This window comes from Vicugna pacos, chromosome 32, assembly GCF_048564905.1.
Source record: "Vicugna pacos chromosome 32, VicPac4, whole genome shotgun sequence".
Lineage (NCBI taxonomy): Eukaryota > Metazoa > Chordata > Mammalia > Artiodactyla > Camelidae > Vicugna > Vicugna pacos.
The window spans coordinates 18,591,881-18,610,057 of record NC_133018.1 but is presented as its reverse complement, the minus strand read 5'-3'; the positions used below and the strand labels follow the sequence as shown (position 1 = coordinate 18,610,057).

Sequence of the window (18,177 nt, the reverse complement as noted above, 5' to 3'; positions counted from 1 at the left end):
ATGGGTGACCTCTGTTGTAATCCCTGGCTTTTTAAAATTCTTGCCCAACCTCTAAAGCACTGCTCTCCAAATCTTATTTCATGTCTAAGAATAGAAATATCCTAGAAAGCTGACCTAATAGGAAGCATATTTCTTAGTTGTCTGAGACCGATGCTCATCTCTACTCTGATCAGAAGAGAGGGCAGTGAAGATTAGGATACCTTTCTGAAAATGTCATAATCTTTATCCTCTACCGAATCACCCTGGCAGGGAAATGAGAATGATCTTGAGCAGAGTTATCTTGCTTGGAGAGAGTCAATGTTCTTTTAATGTTTTCTTCCTTCGTTCCTTCCTTTGTTCCTTCCTTCCTTTTTCTGCTTACAAAATAAATACACATTGATTGTGGAAACTATGGAAAAGTGTACGTAAGGAAATTAAAACCACTCACGATACCACTACCTAAAGATAACTACTGCTAGTATTTTGATGTCTACCCTTTGACAACTATAATAGCCATACTTAATGTTTACTGAATTCTTTATATATGCTAGGTGCTATGCTGAGCATGAGAATGAGGATGTTATTAAATTTCATCCTCATAATCACTCCATGAGGTGCATGCTATTATCCCCATTTTATATGGAGGGAACCTGACTTTTCTCTATGCATGTAGATCCATTCTTAGAAATCTGGTATTGTAGTATATGTATTATTTTCTATTTAGAAATATATCATGGATATTATCCCAAGTCGTTAAATAGTTTCTACAAAATAATTTGGCTGCATATGCATTCTTCCTGTGCGTGAACCATAACTTCCTGTTGATGGACTTTAGGTAGTTCTTGCTTTTTCATTATAATAACACTACGATGAACAATGTATTTATAAATCATCATGAATATTCATGGCTATTCTCTAAGGTTAAATACCCAGAAAGAGAATAATGGAGTCAAAGAATCAAAGCATTTTTTTAAGGTGCTGATATGCATTACTAAATTTGTCCAGGGAAAGAGTGTATCAATTTGCTTGCTTTTTTTTTTTTTTGGTTGAGGGAGGTAATTAGGTTTATTCATTTATTTGTTCTTAGAGGAAGTACTGGGGATGGAATCCAGGACCTCATGCATGCTAAGCATACACTCTACCACTTGAGCTATACCCTCCTCCTTCAATTTGCTTTCTTATCAGTCTTGATAAGATTCCCTGCATCTTGATTAGCACTTACTCATCAATTTATTTAAATCTTGTATTTAAATAATGGCATCTTTCTTGTTTTGATTGCCTTTCTTTTATTTTTGGTAGAGTTGAACATTTTTTCATCAAACCAAATATTGTAGAGTCTACATATTTGGGGGCAAATAAATCTTGTAACAGATGAACAGGTCTTCAACCTTGCTTGATTTGGAACTGACTCCTGAATATGAACAGGTAGCTCCTATAACTGTCAAATCTTAAGAAGCATATTTTCAAGTATCTTCTAAAATATATTGTATGTACATCCCTTAAGTTTTTCTTTTTACTATCCCATGACGAGATCAGACTCTAGTTCTTAATAAACAGAATTCTTCTACTCTGCTAATGGCATTTGTTTCTCCCAGAAAACAGACACCCTGGCAAGCAGCTCAGGGTTGGGCTATGCTAGATTCTATGGGTAGTGGGAAAAGTTTAAAGAATTAGCATTTCCACTCCTAGGGATACACCCAAAAGAACTGAAAACAGATACTCAAACAAATGTTTGTACATGAGCATTCATAACACTATTCATAATAGCCAAAAGATATATAACCCAAATGTTTATTAACTGACAAGTACATAAATAAACAGTGATAATGGAATATTTTACTGGGATATTTTATTCAGGCATAAAAAGGAATGAAGTATTAACACATGTTACAACATGTATGAACCTTGAAAACATTATGCTGAATGAAAGAAGCCAGACCCAAAAAGTCACTTATTATATGAGCTATTTACATGAAATGTCCAGAATAGATAAATCTACAGAGACAAAATGCAGATTTGTGGTTTCCAGGGAGTAAGAGGAGGGAGGAATGGGCAGAAATTGTGTAAAGGGTCTGAGGTTTCCTTTGTGGGTGATGAAGATTTTGAGAACTAGGTAGAGGTGATCGCACAACGTTATGAACGTACCAAGTGCCACTGAGTTGTTCACTTTAAGATGGTTAGTTTCATCTCAATTTCTTTTAGAAAAAAAAAAAAGAATGTTTTCCCTTTCATTTTGGCCTTGTCACAAGTTTTATAAGCACTCCAATAGAGTAGGGGCACCAATAATATTCAAACTATTTTCTTTTCCCTAATATTTCTACTCTCAATGCTTATTTAATCACTAATCATTTATGTGTAGAAAATTACTGGCATCATGTTTTCCAACTTAATTTCCTCCTTAAGGCTTTCCCTGGGGGAAAAAAAAGTGACTGATGTAATTTATGTTCTCAGGATAATTTGTGCTTGACAAAGAAGAATCAAATCCAGAAGCTTACCATTTCCCCACTATTACTCTAGAGTGGCTGTAGAGGAGGTAAGAGATTGGTTGAAACTGACATTCAAAAACAGCTTCATTATCAACCAGGGGAAAAAACAAAATGTTCAATCATCTCTCCAAGACTTGTGCTTCTCATCTGTTTGCCCAATTGATTTTTCTGTTTCAGCATTTATACTTAGATTGTGTATGTGTGTAATGAACATTTATCATTTGTGCAAGAGATATTAGTAATCAGATGTATCGTAAGGTACCCCAAAATCCGTTGAGAGGAAAGCCCCTATGTTCGGTATTAGTCTCCACTCCCTCCTCATCTGCACGTCCTCTCTACTTCCTGCCCATTCCTCAAATCTGGCCCACTCCCTTCTCACTCTGCGTGATACTGAACAAAGGGTGTTCAGAGAATATTTTGGAATGAATGAATAAATGAACACAGATGTGCCAAATGAGCGTCGAAGTCCTGCTCCATCAATTCCAAGAAGGAAGAAGTAATTCCAGCTGGGGTGGTCGGGCAGGTTTTCAATTCCAGTATGTCTAGGTTTCTGGAGGAGATCCTGAAATAACCTGACCCATTGCGTGCCTCCAAGCTTGCTTTTTACAGTTGTCCTGGTTGCTTCTCCTGCAGACATAGAGACCAAATCCCACATCAGGTAAAACCAAAGAAACTTACCACCTTATCCTTCAAACTGGCACCCTTCCTAATTTGTACATATGGCTGATGAAAGGGCTCCCTCACCTCAAGGTTTAAGTTTGGGGAATAATTTAACATTCTTCTTGAACATCATTAACTCCTGTGTAACATAGGCCTACCTGGGAGATATTGCACAGTCAGTTCCAGACCACTGCAGTAATGCATATGTCATATTTTTTTGTTTCCCAGGGCATATAAAAGTTATGGTAACACAATTTGTAGTCCATTAATTGTGCAATAGCATTATGTAAAAAAAATGCACATACCTTAATTTAAAAATACCTTACTGCTAAAAATGCTAACCATCATCTGAGCTTTCTGTGAGTTATAATCCTTTTGCTGGTGGAAGGTCTTGTTGATGGCTGCTGACTGATCAGGGTGGTTAGGGTGGCTGTGACAATTTCCTAAGATAAGACAACAATGGTGTTTCCCACACAGATCGACTCTTCCTTTCATGAGTGACTTCTCTGTAGCAGGCAATGCTGTTTGATAGCATCTTACTCAGAGTAGATCTTCTCTCAAAATTGGAGTCAGTCCTCTCAAACCCCGCCACCGCTTTATCAACTAAGTCGATGATATATTCTAAATCCTTTGTTGTCATTTCAACAATCTTCACACCATCTTCACCAGGAGTAGTTTCCATCTCAAGAAATCACTTTCTTTGCTCATCCATAAGAAGCAACTCCTCAAAAAAAAAAAAAAAAAAGGCAACTCCTCAGCCGTTCAAGTTTTACCATGAGATGAGATTGCAGGAATTCAGTCACATCTTCAGGCTCCACTTCTAATTCCAGTTTTCTTGCTATTTCCACCATATCCTTAGTGACCTCCTCTACTGAAGTCTTGAACCTGTCAAAGTCATCCATGAAGGTTGGAATCAACTTCTTCCAAACTCTTATTCATGTTGCTATTTTGACCTCTTCCCACAAATGTTCTTAATGGCATCTAGAATGGTGAATCCTTTCCAGAAGGTTTTCAATTGACTTTGCCCAGATCCATCAGAAAAATCACTATCTGTGGCAGCTACAGCCTTACAAAATGTATTTCTTTTTTTTTTTACATTTTTTTATTGATTCATAATCATTTTACAGTGTTGTGTCAAATTCCAGTGTTCAGCACAATTTTTCAGTCATTCATGGACATATACACACTCATTGTCACATTTTTTTCTCTGTGATTTATCATAACATTTTGTGTATATTTCCCTGTGCTATACAGTGTAATCTTGTTTATGTATTTCTTAAATAATAAATCATGAAAGTTGAAATGACTCCTTGATCCATGGGCTGCAGAATGGACACTGTGTTATCAGGCATGAAAACAACATTAATCTCATTGTACATCTCCATCAGAGCTCTTGGGTGACCAGATGTGTTGTCAATGAGCAGTCATATTTTGAAAGGAATCTTTTATTCTGAACAGTAGGTCTCAACAGTGGGCTTAAAATATTCAGTAAGCCATGTTGTAAACGGTAGTGCTGTCATCCAGGCTTTGTTGTTCCATTTACAGAGGAGCATGGGCAGCATAGATTGAGCATAATTTTAAGAGCCCTAGGATATCTGGAATGTAAAGGAGCATGGGCTTCTCCTGAAAGTCACCAGCTGCATTAGCCCCTAACAAGAGAGTCAGTCTGTCCTTTGAAGCTTTGAAGCCAGGCATTGACTTCTCTTCTTTAGCTATGAAAGTCCTAGATGGCATCTTCTTCCAATATAAGGCTGTTTCGTCTACACAGAAAATCTGTTTAGTGTAGCCACCTTCAATGAATATTTTAGCAGGATCTTGTGGATAACCTGCGGCAGCTTCTATACCAGCAGTCGCTGCTTCACCCTGTACTTTTATGCTATAGAAACAGCTTCTTTCCTAAAACCTCATGAACCAATCCCTGCTAGCCTAAAACTTTTCTTCTGCAGCTTCCTCACCTCTCTCAGCCTTCACGGAACTGAAGAGAGTTAGGGCTTTGCTCTGGATTAGGTTTGGTTTAAGGGAACGCTGTGGCTGGTTTGATCTTCTATCCAGACCATGAAAGCTTTCTCCATATCAGCAACAAAGCTGTTTCACTTTCTTGTCACTCGTGTGTTCACTGAAGTAGCACTTATCACTTCCTTCAAGAACTCACTAAGCTTAATCATTTCCAGTTTTTGACTTTCGGTGAGAGACGTTCGACTCTTCCTTTCACTTGAACACTTAGAGGCCATTGTAGGGTTATTAATTGGCCTAATTTCTTTTTTTATTAATTAGTGTTTTTTAGAGGGGAGGTAATTAGGTTTATTTATTTAGTTTTAAAGGCGGTACTGGAGATTGAACCCAGGACCTTGTGTATGCTAAGCATGCACTTTACCACTTGAGCTATACCCTCCCCGCTTAATTGCACTGATTTCAATATTGCTTCTCAAGGAATAGGAAGGCCTGAGGAGAGAGATAAAGATGGGGGAACGGCGGGTCGATGGAGCAGTCAGAGCACACACAGCATTTATTGATTAAGTCCGCTGTCTAATGTGGGAGCCCAAAACAATTACAAAAGTAACATCAAAGACCACTGATCACAGATCACCATAAGGAAAATGATAATAATGGAATGGAAAAGTTTGAAATATTGGGAGAATTACCCAAATGTGATACAGAGACACGAAGTGACCAAATGTCGTTGGAAAAATGGCACCGACAGGCTTGCTTGATGCAAGGCTGCCACGAAACTTTGATTTGTAAAAAAATGCAGTGTCTGCCAAGAAATGAAGTGGAGAACAATAAAATGAGGTATGCCTGTGTCTTCCTTCAGAATATCTCCAGGCGAGCCCTCTTTCCTTCCATTTCTGACTTTTAAAGATAAATTATACAAATAATTCATGCTATTTGTAGAAACTTGGAAAATGCAAAAACATATATATATATATATACACGCACACACGTGCTGTGAACTTGAGTATCCCCAAAATTCATATGTTGAAGTCCTAACCCCAATGTAACTATATTTGGGACAGGGCTTTTAGGAGGTAATTTAGATTAAATGAGGCCACAAGTGTTGAGGTCCTAATTCAATATGATTGGTGGCCTTATAAAGAGGAAGAGAAATCTCCCCACCCCGCTCCTGGCCATGTGAGGACACAGCAAGAAGGAAGTCATCTGCAAGTCAGGAAGAGAGCTCTCACTAGAGACTGAATCAGCTGGCACCTTGATCTTGGACTTGCCAGTGTCCAGAACTAAGAGAAAATAAATTTCTGTTGTTTAAGACACCAAGCCTACGGCATTTTGTTATGGCGGCCGGAGCTGACTAATACAACAGGGAAGAAGAAGAATGGTATTTTTCCAGAATCTTTTAGCCCCCCAAAAAACTGCTGTTAACATCATTTCCTTCCAGATTTTCTTCTTCCTTCTCATCCAACAACTATCTTTGCAGTCTTGTGTACTTGTCCTCCCGTGCTTTCCCCCTCCTTCCCAAATTATAACTTTTATTGGACTTAAAATGTTTTCCCTGATCAAATTCACCCAACTCTGCCTACACTTGAGGCCTTTGTTGTCTGAATTTCTTCAGCATGAAGTTGGAAGAGACATAAGAAATCTTCTTGTCCAAATCACTGCAAGAGCATAAATCCACACTAGTATTTTTTTGATATAAAATAAAATGGCAACAATTTGTGTCGATTGGGAAAATGCTTGTCTAAATTAGTGAAAAGTCTGAGTTACGATAATCTTGAGAGAGAAGTGATTTGAGCACATTCAAGTATGTGAAATAACTCTAAATAAGCCAAACAAAATTTAGGAAAATTGGAATTCTTGGAAATTTTCTTTTATGAAGAGATAAGTATGATTTCCCCTGCATTCAGTAATAAGTTTATGTTTCTACAGTGCTTTATCATTTTCAAAACACTTTGCCTTTATGATTTATTTTCATCCTCAGTCGCAGAAGTAGGGGAGGCAGGTATTACATTTTCCTTTTTAGAGGTAATAAGAAAACTAGTGACTGACTTGAAATGGGTCAAAAATCATCCAGTTATCAGTTTCTTAAATGCACTAATAGTAACCGCTAACACTTACTATGGTTTACTAAGTCCTGGGCACTATTCTAAGCACTTTACATGTATTTTCTTATTTAATGCTTATAATAACCCCCGAGGTTTCTATTATTTTTACTCCCATTTTATAGACAAGAAATCTGAGGCAAAGAGGATTAAGTAACTTGCCCAAATTCCCAAGACAGTAAGTGGTGGGTCAGGCAGTCTGATTACAGGTCCTGTGCTTTGAAACATGATCTTAAAAGTAGTAGGCTTGCTACAGACATTTCAGAAGGGCAGAGATGTTATATTCCAAGCAGGTTAGGAGTCTGCTATGGCCTAGTTTGCACGGTTCATCTACTTAAGAGCTGCTTCCCATGCAGTGAGAGAAGAGTCCTCAGAGCCAACTGTCCAAATAAATGCAGGATTTGAGGACCCCTGATTAACGATGTTTAACTGTACTTCATTTGCACATAGTATCCCACATGTGCTGACAGTTTTCGCACTTGTGACAATTTTTTTTCCCCCAGCTAGACTGAGTTGCAGATCGTGACCTCTGGTTTCTTGCCATCCAATATAGTGCTGTGTTTAAAATTGCTTCTTGCCCCATTGGCTGAGAGGAAGCAAGGCGGGGATTAGGAAATAAAAAATTGGGGCCCTACTTTGCCACCAAATAAATGAGTGAGCTTAAGGCTTCAGTTTCCTCATTCTATAGGCCTCAAATTAATTATGAGAAGACCCCAGCAAGTAGCTTTTGTTAGAAAATCAGGTGTTCATTTTTTTTTTATTGTGGCCAAATTCACACAACATAAAATTCACCATTTTAACCATTTTTAAAGTGTGCCATTCAGTGGCATTTAGTACATTCACAACGTCGGGCAACCATCTAGTTCCAGAACGTCTTCATCTGGATATGGGATATCCAGAACAGGGAAATCCACAGAGGTGGAAAGAAGATTGGTGGTTGCCAGGAGCTGGGGAGAGGGAGTAATGCGGAGTGAGTGCTTAATGAGTATGAGATTTCCTTTTGGGGTGATGAGAATGTTTTGGAACTAGACAGAGATGATGATTGCCCAACATTATGAATGTGCTAAATGCCACTGAACTGTTCACTTAAAATGGTTAATTTCATGGGATGTGAATTTCATCTTAATTTTTCTTTTTTTTTAAGGAGAGAAACTAAATTTAGCCTTGTTTGCTCAATAGCAAAGCACTTCAAATGTGGACAGAGATGATTTAGATCAGTTAATGGGATAGCTCCATATGAGACCCCACCCAGCCTAATGCCCCCATTCTATCCACCCCACTGTACCCCAAGATGTTGACAGTGGAGACCAGTCAGACTACTCATCAGGACCTTACTTCTCAAAGTGCGGTCTGAGGACCAGCAATCTCAACATCACCTGGGAGTTGGTTGGTCTTTCAGAATCCCAGGCTGCCCCCGGCCCACCTGAATCAGAATCTGTATTTTAACAAGCTCTCCTGGTCATTCATATGTACTTCAATGTTTGAGAAGCACTGTTACTGGAACACTGAAATGGTACAAGCTATCCCACTTTTGGGAACTATATATATACACATATACATATAATATACTTATACATATAATTTCACTTTTCTACCGAAGATGCATTGTACCCTGACTACTTGCTTAATTAACACGTTCCCACTCGTCTTTCATTAGCATTCTCCCCTAAGGCATCAGAAAACGTATCCACTATCAAAAGATTTACCCATTATTTTTAATGAACTCAGCTTTTGGGAACAATACGAGTCTTGACAATCCAAATCACATACCAGAGGCTAGAAAAAGTTAATGTAGCTTCCACAATCAGCAAAGGAGATTGCCTTCTTTTGTGAGATGTGGCCCAGTATATTCAAGTAATAAAATGTTGCAGAGTATGGATGGATTCTAATTGGATGGTTTTGAAGGGGCTGTTCTCTGGCCTGGAGTACCCACTTCTGCTGTGTGATTTGCATCTGTCTGTAGCACTGCCTCAGTATCCCAAACTTGAAAATGGAAAGATACCAAGTCAACAAAATTATATGCACATTTTCACTAATTTTATGGTAAAATTTACTTTCTCTCAAGAAAGATCCAATCATTAATACATTTAACAAATATTTTTCCTATGTCAATTATATGTCAGATGCTGCTATGTGTGTGGACATTCCGCAGTGAGCAAAGATAAGGAAAACATACCAAAGTGGCAGAGAAATTATCACTTGATTGTGATATGATAGACGGTTTCACGTCTTCTGCTTTATCCTTTCCTATATTTTTCAAGTTTTCTACAATAAGCATGTATTACTTTTATAATCTGAAAAATATATGGTTATGTAAACATTTTAAAATTATAGCCAGTGTCATGTTAATGTTCACTATCAGTTTAATTTGAAGGTAGGATAGTGATTTTAAAGCTGTTAAACTATTATGCTTTTCTTAGTTTTTCTATTGCAAAAACTATGTAAATACTTATATCCTGATCAGGATGACACGGTTAAGTATTAACATGTACCTGATAAAAAGTGGAAATTGACCTCATGGCTCTTTCTTGTACGTGCAACAGGGAACTAAAGAGACATATTTTTCATGTGCGTCTTAACCCAGCCTGGGTAATTTGCAGTTAATTAACACTATATATGTATAAATATACAGATATGCAGTCATAATGACTGTAAAATGAAATAACTCAATTAATTTTTAAAAATTGAGGTAAAATAACACATAACAAAATTCACCATTTTAAAATGTACAATTCAGTGGCATTTAGCACATTCACAATGCTGTGTAACCATCCCCTCTAATTAACTTCTAAAGCATTTTCATTGCCCCAAAAGGAGACCTAATACCCGTTAAGCAGTACTCCCTTTTCTCTGCACCCCCCCACACCACTGCTTTCATCTCTGTGGATTTGCCTATTCTGGACATTTCATATACATGGACTCATACAGTATGTGGTCTTTTGTGTTGGTTTCTCTCACTGAGCATAATGTCTTCAAGGTTCATACGTGTTGTAACACGTATCAGTGCTTTTTTCCTTTTCATGGATGAAAAATATTCCATTATATGGATATACCACATTTTATTCATCCATTCATCAGTTGATGAACATTTGGGTTGCATCTATATTTTGACAATTGTGAATGCTGCCGCTGCGAACATCTGTGTACAAGTTTTGCCTGGATATATATTTATATTCTCTAGGGTTTATACCTGGGAGTGGAATTTCTGTGCTATATGGCAATTCTATGTTTAGCTTTTTGAGGAACTGTCAAACGTTTCCATTCCCATCAGTAATGTGTGGGTGTTTCAATTTCTCCACATCCTTGCCAACATTTGTTATTGTCCTTCTTTTTGATTACAGATATCCTAGTGGGTGTGGTTGCCCCTGTTTATGGCTTGTCTGTGTCTGAACTAGACTATGACTTCAGTGAGGGTTTGAGTTGAATTTGCCTCATTCACCATTATTTTACCAGTGTCCAGCTAAGTGCCTAGCACGTACTAGGTGGTAACAAAATATTTGGTGAATAAAAGAACTGACAGCCACTCTTATTTCTGTGTTACCCTCCTATACATTTCCTCTGGCATATACAAGTTTTGTCAGGGCTGGTCAGAAACATCTTTAAACATTAAGCAGTTGATAAATGGAATGAATTTTGGTGTTGTAGTTCCCAAGTCTAGTTTTTACTTCATAAATTCTTCATACAGTGATATTAATAATGGTTTTAGAAGAATTCTAAAATTTCTTTTGCTTACTGAATATTTATCAGTAATGCTTTTGGCATGAGATATTGACTAGGCTGAACAGCAGTTTGCTTTCTTTCTTTTTAAAATTGAAGTACAGGCAGTTTACAGTGTTGTGTCAATGCAGCAGCTTTCTTGAATTCCCGTTCCAAAGGCTACTCCTCTCCAGGTGTGGAGGGTGGGTGGCCAGGCCAGAAACACATCATAAATATATCCATATATCTTTAATACACCCTGTGAGCAACTTAATTGCATCTTTTCTCTAGGATAGTGGGTTTCTCTTCTGAAACTTTTCTCTCTTCTTAAAGATGTCCATTCTTTAATTCATTAATTGACACAAATTGAGATCCTGAAGAAGTTTCCTTTTTTTATGTCATACACACAAAATGAATAAAGTACCTGTCCACAGAACTTATCTTTTTTTTTTTTTGAGGGGGAGGTAAAGAGGTTTATTTACTTATTTTTTTAATGGAGGTACTGGGGATTGAACCTATCCACCGATCTTAAAATGAACAGGGTATTAGAGAAGTTCTCTGGCAACTTAATTGCTTTTATGGTTCAAGGCCTTTAAGAGCTTGAAAATAGAGAATGAAAGAATCATGCAGTTTTTAAGATTGAATGAATAATGCTCGGAAGTTCCAGAAGCTTCTGGGAAGGATGACCTCCAGGGCCTTGGCTGGGAGGCATGAAATCACTTTGAATTTTCCAATAAGCCTGGCTTGACAAGGACTGCTTAATCCTTCCCCCAAGCTTCAGAGCAAGTGAAACTTTAGCTCAAGGATATATTTTATCCTGAACTCTAGTAGAAATAGACATGTTCTTAAAGACTAAGTAAGAAATTCCATGATGTTCTGATCAATCTCAGAGAGTCCAAAGTTAAGTTCTGACTTTGATTCCCAATGTTACGAAGTTTTATTCACAGCTGAAGTGAGAGAGACATTTTGGGGAAAGAATTAAAACAGGAATGAAGATACTAAATTTAAAATGATTAAATTTAGCTCATGTTCTGAACTAAATTGTGTCCCCCTCAAATTCACATGTTAAAACCCCAAAGTGATGGTATATGGAGATGGGCCTTTGGAAGGCAATTGGTTTAGATGAGGTCAGGACGGTGGGCCCCTCATGATGAGACAAAAGTCCTTGCAAGAAGAGACACCAGAGAGCCCCCTCTTCCTACCGTTATGAGGATATGGTGAAAGGTGGCCATCTACAAGCCAAGAAGAGAGCTAGCACCAGAAACTGAATTGGCCTGCACCTCAATCCTGAACTTTCCAGGCTTCAGAACTGTGGGCAAACAAACTCCTGTTGAGGAAGCCAGCCAGTCTGTGGTATTTTGTCATGGCAGCCTGAGCAAACCAAGACAGCCCCTGAGTCTATTTATATAATTGTTCGGTGAGATTAAACACAAAAAAATCAGTCATAGCTATTCCCCTTGGACCCAATTCTCCCTTTGCCTAAATAAGCTGAGGTTTAAGGGGATGAGAAGGAAAAACCTCTAGTAGATTGCACTTCTGGCCCCAGTTCTTTACTTTTCCCTCTATCCCTACTTGATGCTGTGTGACTTTGCAGCTCCTCTTGCCAAAGAGGCAATCTATTTCCTGACACTTGGATCTGGGCTGGCCTTCTGCTTTAGCTAATAAACTGTGAAAGAAGTACTGCTGTGAGCCACCACTGAGTTTAGAAGTCCAGGACATAATTGTTTCCATTTTCTCTCTTGCACCTCTGGCTCCTCTGTGAGAACATTTCTCCAGGGTAGCCTGCGAGAGGAGGAGAGACACACAGAGAAAGCCACTCCCATTGTTCCCAGTCACATTCACTCCAGATCATCCAGTCAGCCATGCCTCCCATTTGTGATTGAGCCCCAGCGAGATTAGCAGGGCTCCCCAGCTTACCACCCCAGATGTGCAAGCAAACATGCTCCTTGTTACAGCTTCAAAGTTTTGTAGTTGTCGTGCAGCATTATTGCTACGGTAGAGAGCTATGCATTGCCACTATTTGGCATTAGATGATCATCAAACATTACAGAGCCAGAAACTCTTGCAAACTGAAATGCACAAAAACTTTTATAAACTGAGGAATTAATCATCCTGCAAAGAAAGAAAAGCAATGAGTCAATGAAGTTTCTGCTTCTATTATCGAAAGCAGACACTTCTACTGGAAACTGCCATTAAGTTGAGTACTGAGAATGAGTCAGGGTGTCTGCAAAGAAATGAAAACTGTGAGTGTAAAATGTACTCATATACTTGTGTAAATTATGTAATGTATATCATCTTTTGCTTATTAGCACCAAGAGATATGGGAAGTAGGTTCAAGCAAACAAGTGTTGAGAGTTAACGATACTAATGTAAACTCAACCTCAGTTAATTAATTTGTTCATTGATCCCTCCAGGTGCAGATGGTGATGTCCACTTTGGATGAAATAGGAGGTCCAGAGAAAACAAGGAGAGTTTCTTTCCCCAGGGAGCAAGGTCAATTCAGTTCATGAGCTTTGAGAAACTGGAATGTTACCTTGGGTCTGGAAATGCTTAGTGATGCTTGTCAGGCTAGTGATCAAGTTTCCCCAGCAGCTCAGTTAATAACCCAGAACTTTCTGAATTGATTGAGCCCTGAGACTCTGCATGACTCTCTCAAAGCTGGGGCTCATTTTATTTAATAGGAGAGATTTTCTTCCCTCTCAGCCAGATTTTCTTGAATTATCAAAAGAAAGTGTTTATGCATGCACATGGGAGACCTGGTTCACACAATATATTTTCCTTGTTCAGAGCAATCAGAGAAATTATCTATTTCCTCTAACATGATGTCTTAGAAATGCACAACAGCTATGGTTAGGGTTTGTCATTTTCAGAAGTTTTGTAACTGATCAGCACGTAATGCCTGCATTCCGAGACACTGCCGGCTTTTCCATCTGTCTTGGGAGCTGCAGAAGGCGTGCCGGCACTTAACTGCTGATGAGCTACTCTCGAATGAGCAACGGGGAAACTGGTTCTACCTGGAACAGTTCTCCTTGGGGAATATGGTGTTCACAGATACATGAAATCATGGATATAGTCATCCATTACTCAGAACAACTTAAACATCTTTGATGATTATTCAGTTCTTTCATAATCATGACATTGCTAATCATCATTCATCATTAATTAGCAAGCTGAGGTCCCAATTCTCATTAAAATTGGCCACCCTCATTCATTGCTGGTGAGAATGTGGAATGATGTAGCCATTGTGGAAAAGAGTTTGGCAGTTCCTCACAGAGTTAAATGTAGAGTCACCATATCCCACAAATTCCATTCCTAGGTATATACCTAAGAAAACTGAAAGCATACGTTCACACAAAGACGAATGTTCACAGTACCTTGATTCAGAGCAGCCAAAAGGTGGAAATAACCCAGACACCTATTGACAAAATATAGCCTGTCCATACAATGGAATAGTATTTAGACATGAAAAGGAATGAAGTACTGATACATGATACAACATGGATGAACCTCAGAAACTTTATGCTAAATGAACACAAAAGACCACATATTGTATGATTCCACTGATATGCAATGTCCAGGAGAAGTAAATCCATACAGTGAGAAAGTAGATTAGTAGTTGCCAGGGGCTAGAGGAAAGCAGGAAGAGGAGTGACTGCTAGAGAGTATGGGGTTTCTTTTTGGGGTGATGAAAATATTCTGGAATGCTTGCAGGCTTCCTTTCCCAGCTCCTGAGTCAACTGGCTGGGTTGAGTTAATAGGAGACTCTGGAAGGAGATGGGAGGGTGGGAGAAACGGAGAAGCCATGGCATTTCTTACCCTCGCTCCTTCTCAGGCAGCATCCTCCTGCAGTGGCTGCACTGACCCGCAGTCCTGACTCCCACTCAGTGGTCTCACCTTCTGGGCTCTGGTAACCATCCCTTTCCTTTGTCCCTTCTGTTTTGGGAGTGGTGGCATCTTCTTGTTACTGCTAATCTCTATCCCATATGGCTTCTCAGATCTTCTATCACCTGTGGAGCCAATTTTCTGTATGATTTTCCTTTTGTCTGAAACATTTAGAGACGCTTCTATTTCCTGCCTGGACCCTTCTAAGAGCTATGCCAACTTTCATTCCTCCCAGTAGTATGTGAAACTGCCAGCTTTCTCCAAACCCTATTAATGCTGTGTATTATCATCATATGATGAATGGGGAGTTATTACTAATGTGTATGGGTTTTCTTTTTGGGGGGATGAAAAAGTTCTGGTACCAGAGAGTAGTGAAGGTTGCATATCATTGTGAATGTACTTAATGTCTCCGAATTGTACACTTCACATGGTCAAAATAGTAAATTTTATGTTGTGTGTTTCTTTTGTCACAGTAAGATTTTAAAATAAAAATGGAGAGTAACAAGCCATAGAATTTTAGCACTGCAGAGGACTTAACACATCATCCAATCCATACTCTTCATTGTTAACGTGACTGGCTCAAGTTCCAGGGAAAAAGAATCCCTGAATCACAGAGCTAATTAATTTCAAGGCCAAGACTAGAACTTGGGCGCTCTGATTCCCAGGCCAATTTTCTTCTCATTTCGTCAATCATGACTCTGAATCCTGTTTTCTCTGACTGGCAGGAGAATACTTTGTGACTGAGAAAAGAAGGCAGACAGTCTCTGAATAACACATAGGATGAGAAAAAGGCTCACACAGGAACAAATCAAGGAGCCTGAAGGTCCTTCTGGGGACTAAACAGTTCTGGCAGGATGAACTGCCTTCAATATTTTCAATTATATATTAATAAAAATGACTTTAACTGCAAGAGCCAAAAACCCTTCTCAATCAAGCTAAAGCAAAAAATCAAATAAAACAAAACAAAAACCCCAAACCAGACCAACAAACGTTTGTAAATTTTCTGTGGTTACGGGATTATCTTCTAGGGAAGCTTATCATTGAAAGAGCTGCAAGAACCAGGGTCTCAAGATGGAAACAGAACTCAATGGACCAGAGCTGTGAGATGGTAAATATGCTTTTATATTAAAACAAAAGGGGAGGGGATACAAAAATAAACTGAGGGAAAGAAATAAGTTATTTAAGTATTCAATTTCTTGCAAACAGCCAGTCTCCCCTTTTACAAATAAAAGACAGTTACATAAGAATTGTATATGGTAAAATGTCAGAGATGTATGTCTAAAATACATGTAATTGTATGTCTAAAATGTAGAGTTCTCAAAATATGGAAGTTAGGTCTTGAATTCCAAGCTATCAATGACTTCTTTACTGGCCCAGTTATTTACCCCATATGTGCCTGCTTCCTTTTTTGTTTTTGTGAACTAAAACCACATATTCATTCATTATTCATTAACCACATAGCGACTGAGACAACAAACACCAGGCATTAGGCACAGTGTGTACGTGAATATACCCAAAGTTGAACAGCATGCAGTTTTACTTTCCAGGGACATGTGTTTCAAGACTAGTACAGAAAGCAAATCATTATTGGTAGTAATTCTGGCTGTTGAAAAGTAAAAGTCTTGGGAAAGGTACAGAAGAATAGAAGGCGAGTTGTGAAAAATCAGATTAAAAACACTGTCTAGGAATTGATTTTGAGGGCCATGAATGCCAGAATGTAATATTGGATAGGAAACAGAGATTCACCACACAAAGGTGATATTATCTTCTATTACACCTAAGAATACATTGCTACTTGCAACCTGGACTGGCTGTCTACAAATGGCATTGTGAAATACTGAGGAAAAAAAGTTTATTCACGCATTAAAAAAACAACTGAACGAAACTTCCAAAGTTTGAGTTTAAAAGTTAGCATAATGAATTAAAAACAAAATTTAAAAGTGTCAGTTTAATTTCGTTGCTTTTAAACGCAATCATTTTAAAATTCAATTTTAATTATTTTCAAATTAAACGAACAAATGAAACAGCCAACCTGGCCCTTCAGGCCTTGTCTGCAAGCGTCGACTCCCTTTCACTCGGTGCCAGGCCACGTCGAGCCGGAACGTGCTCTCCTTCCGCAAGAGTTTCTGTAGGGACTCAGTCTTAAGGTGCACTGCCTTTGCCTCACCCGGCGCAGTACCACTGGACATTTTGATTGGCTGTAGCCCTCCCATGTGCTTTGGTCTGGTTGCTCTGATTGGCCGATGGTGTGCCGCGAGCGCGAGCGCGAGGAAGCTGGTTTCCTGGGATACGGTGAGGGCGGGAGGAGGCGTAGAGCGCGTTGCGGCGTGCCCCTCGGGGGAACCCGCCCGCCGTGTGCAACTGGAGTCCTGGATTTAGTCAGGGGGAGCCATGGCCAGCGTCCACGAGAGCCTCTACTTCAACCCCATGATGACCAATGGGGTGGTGCACGCCAACGTGTTCGGTATCAAGGACTGGGTGACGCCGTATAAGATCGCGGTGCTGGTGCTGCTGAACGAGATGGGCCGCACGGGCGAGGGCGCCGTCAGCCTCATGGAGCGGCGGAGGCTCAACCAGCTGCTCCTGCCGCTGCTGCAGGTGAGGGGCCCCCGTCGGCTCCCGCTCCTTCAGCAAACGTGTACTGAGCACTTGCTCTGTTCCGGGCATCTCCCTGGGCCTGGGGGCACGGGAGTTCATCGGACACTCTCTCTGCCCTATAGGACCTCAAAAAAATATAGTTCATGCTACCAGCTAACACTTAATGAGTGCTTACGATGGGCCAGGCTCTTTACAAGCTTTTTTTTTTTTCGCAGGTTTATATTTGGCTCCAGCATTTATTAGCTGAGTGACTGGGGAAAGAGTTATATTCTCAGATCCTCCGTCTTCTGTAGACTGGGGCTGCACATAGGCCTGAGTGATGGAGACACAGATGAATCATACAGACTCTGTACCCTAGAGGACCATAATAAGTAGTAGTCATGTCATAAAAGTAACAGCCAACACTGATTGAACACTTACTGTCTACTAAGCACTTTACATATTTTATTTCATTTTGCAGACTGAGGTAGCTCCACGCCGTACTGTCTGCGACGTAGTTCCATAACCTATTCAGTTCTCTGCTGTCTCTCTGTAAAATGGGAACAATAATAGAAACTGTCATGAGATGGCTGTATTAAGTTAGGAGTTACATGGAAGCACTTTACAGTGTGTGGCACATAGTAAATGCCCAATCAGTGTTTGCTATTTTCATTTTAATGTAGTCTCCTTAGAATGAGGATTACAGGGTTAGGGCGTGTACTTTCCCTATATCAGTTGGGGTTTTTCTATTTATTTGTGTGATTATATAAGTGATGTCTCGCTCCCCTACCGGACTGTAACCTCCGTGAGGTCTCCCTTGGATCCCCAAAGCCTAGTACAGGGCC

The 18,177-nt window shown here is 39.4% G+C and overlaps 1 protein-coding gene and 1 long non-coding RNA gene across 2 annotated transcripts in view; one reads left to right on the top strand and one right to left on the bottom strand.

The window, feature by feature from the left end:
• Window positions 1-1,904: 1,904 nt before the first annotated feature.
• Window positions 1,905-16,899, bottom strand: LOC107033569 (uncharacterized). The gene is made up of 3 exons (XR_001459054.3): window positions 16,788-16,899; window positions 14,690-14,880; window positions 1,905-3,092 (listed from the first exon to the last, which is right to left on the bottom strand). It is a non-coding gene; the product is annotated as an uncharacterized lncRNA (long non-coding RNA).
• Window positions 16,900-17,018: 119 nt separating this feature from the next.
• Window positions 17,019-18,177, top strand: part of ANAPC5 (anaphase promoting complex subunit 5) — a 34,350-nt gene continuing 33,191 nt past the window's right edge. Inside the window, exon 1 of the mRNA XM_031670105.2 lies at window positions 17,019-17,353. Within this exon, the coding sequence (XP_031525965.1) occupies window positions 17,147-17,353 (207 nt within the window). The 5' untranslated portion in view covers window positions 17,019-17,146. The remainder of the gene's footprint in view (window positions 17,354-18,177) is intronic.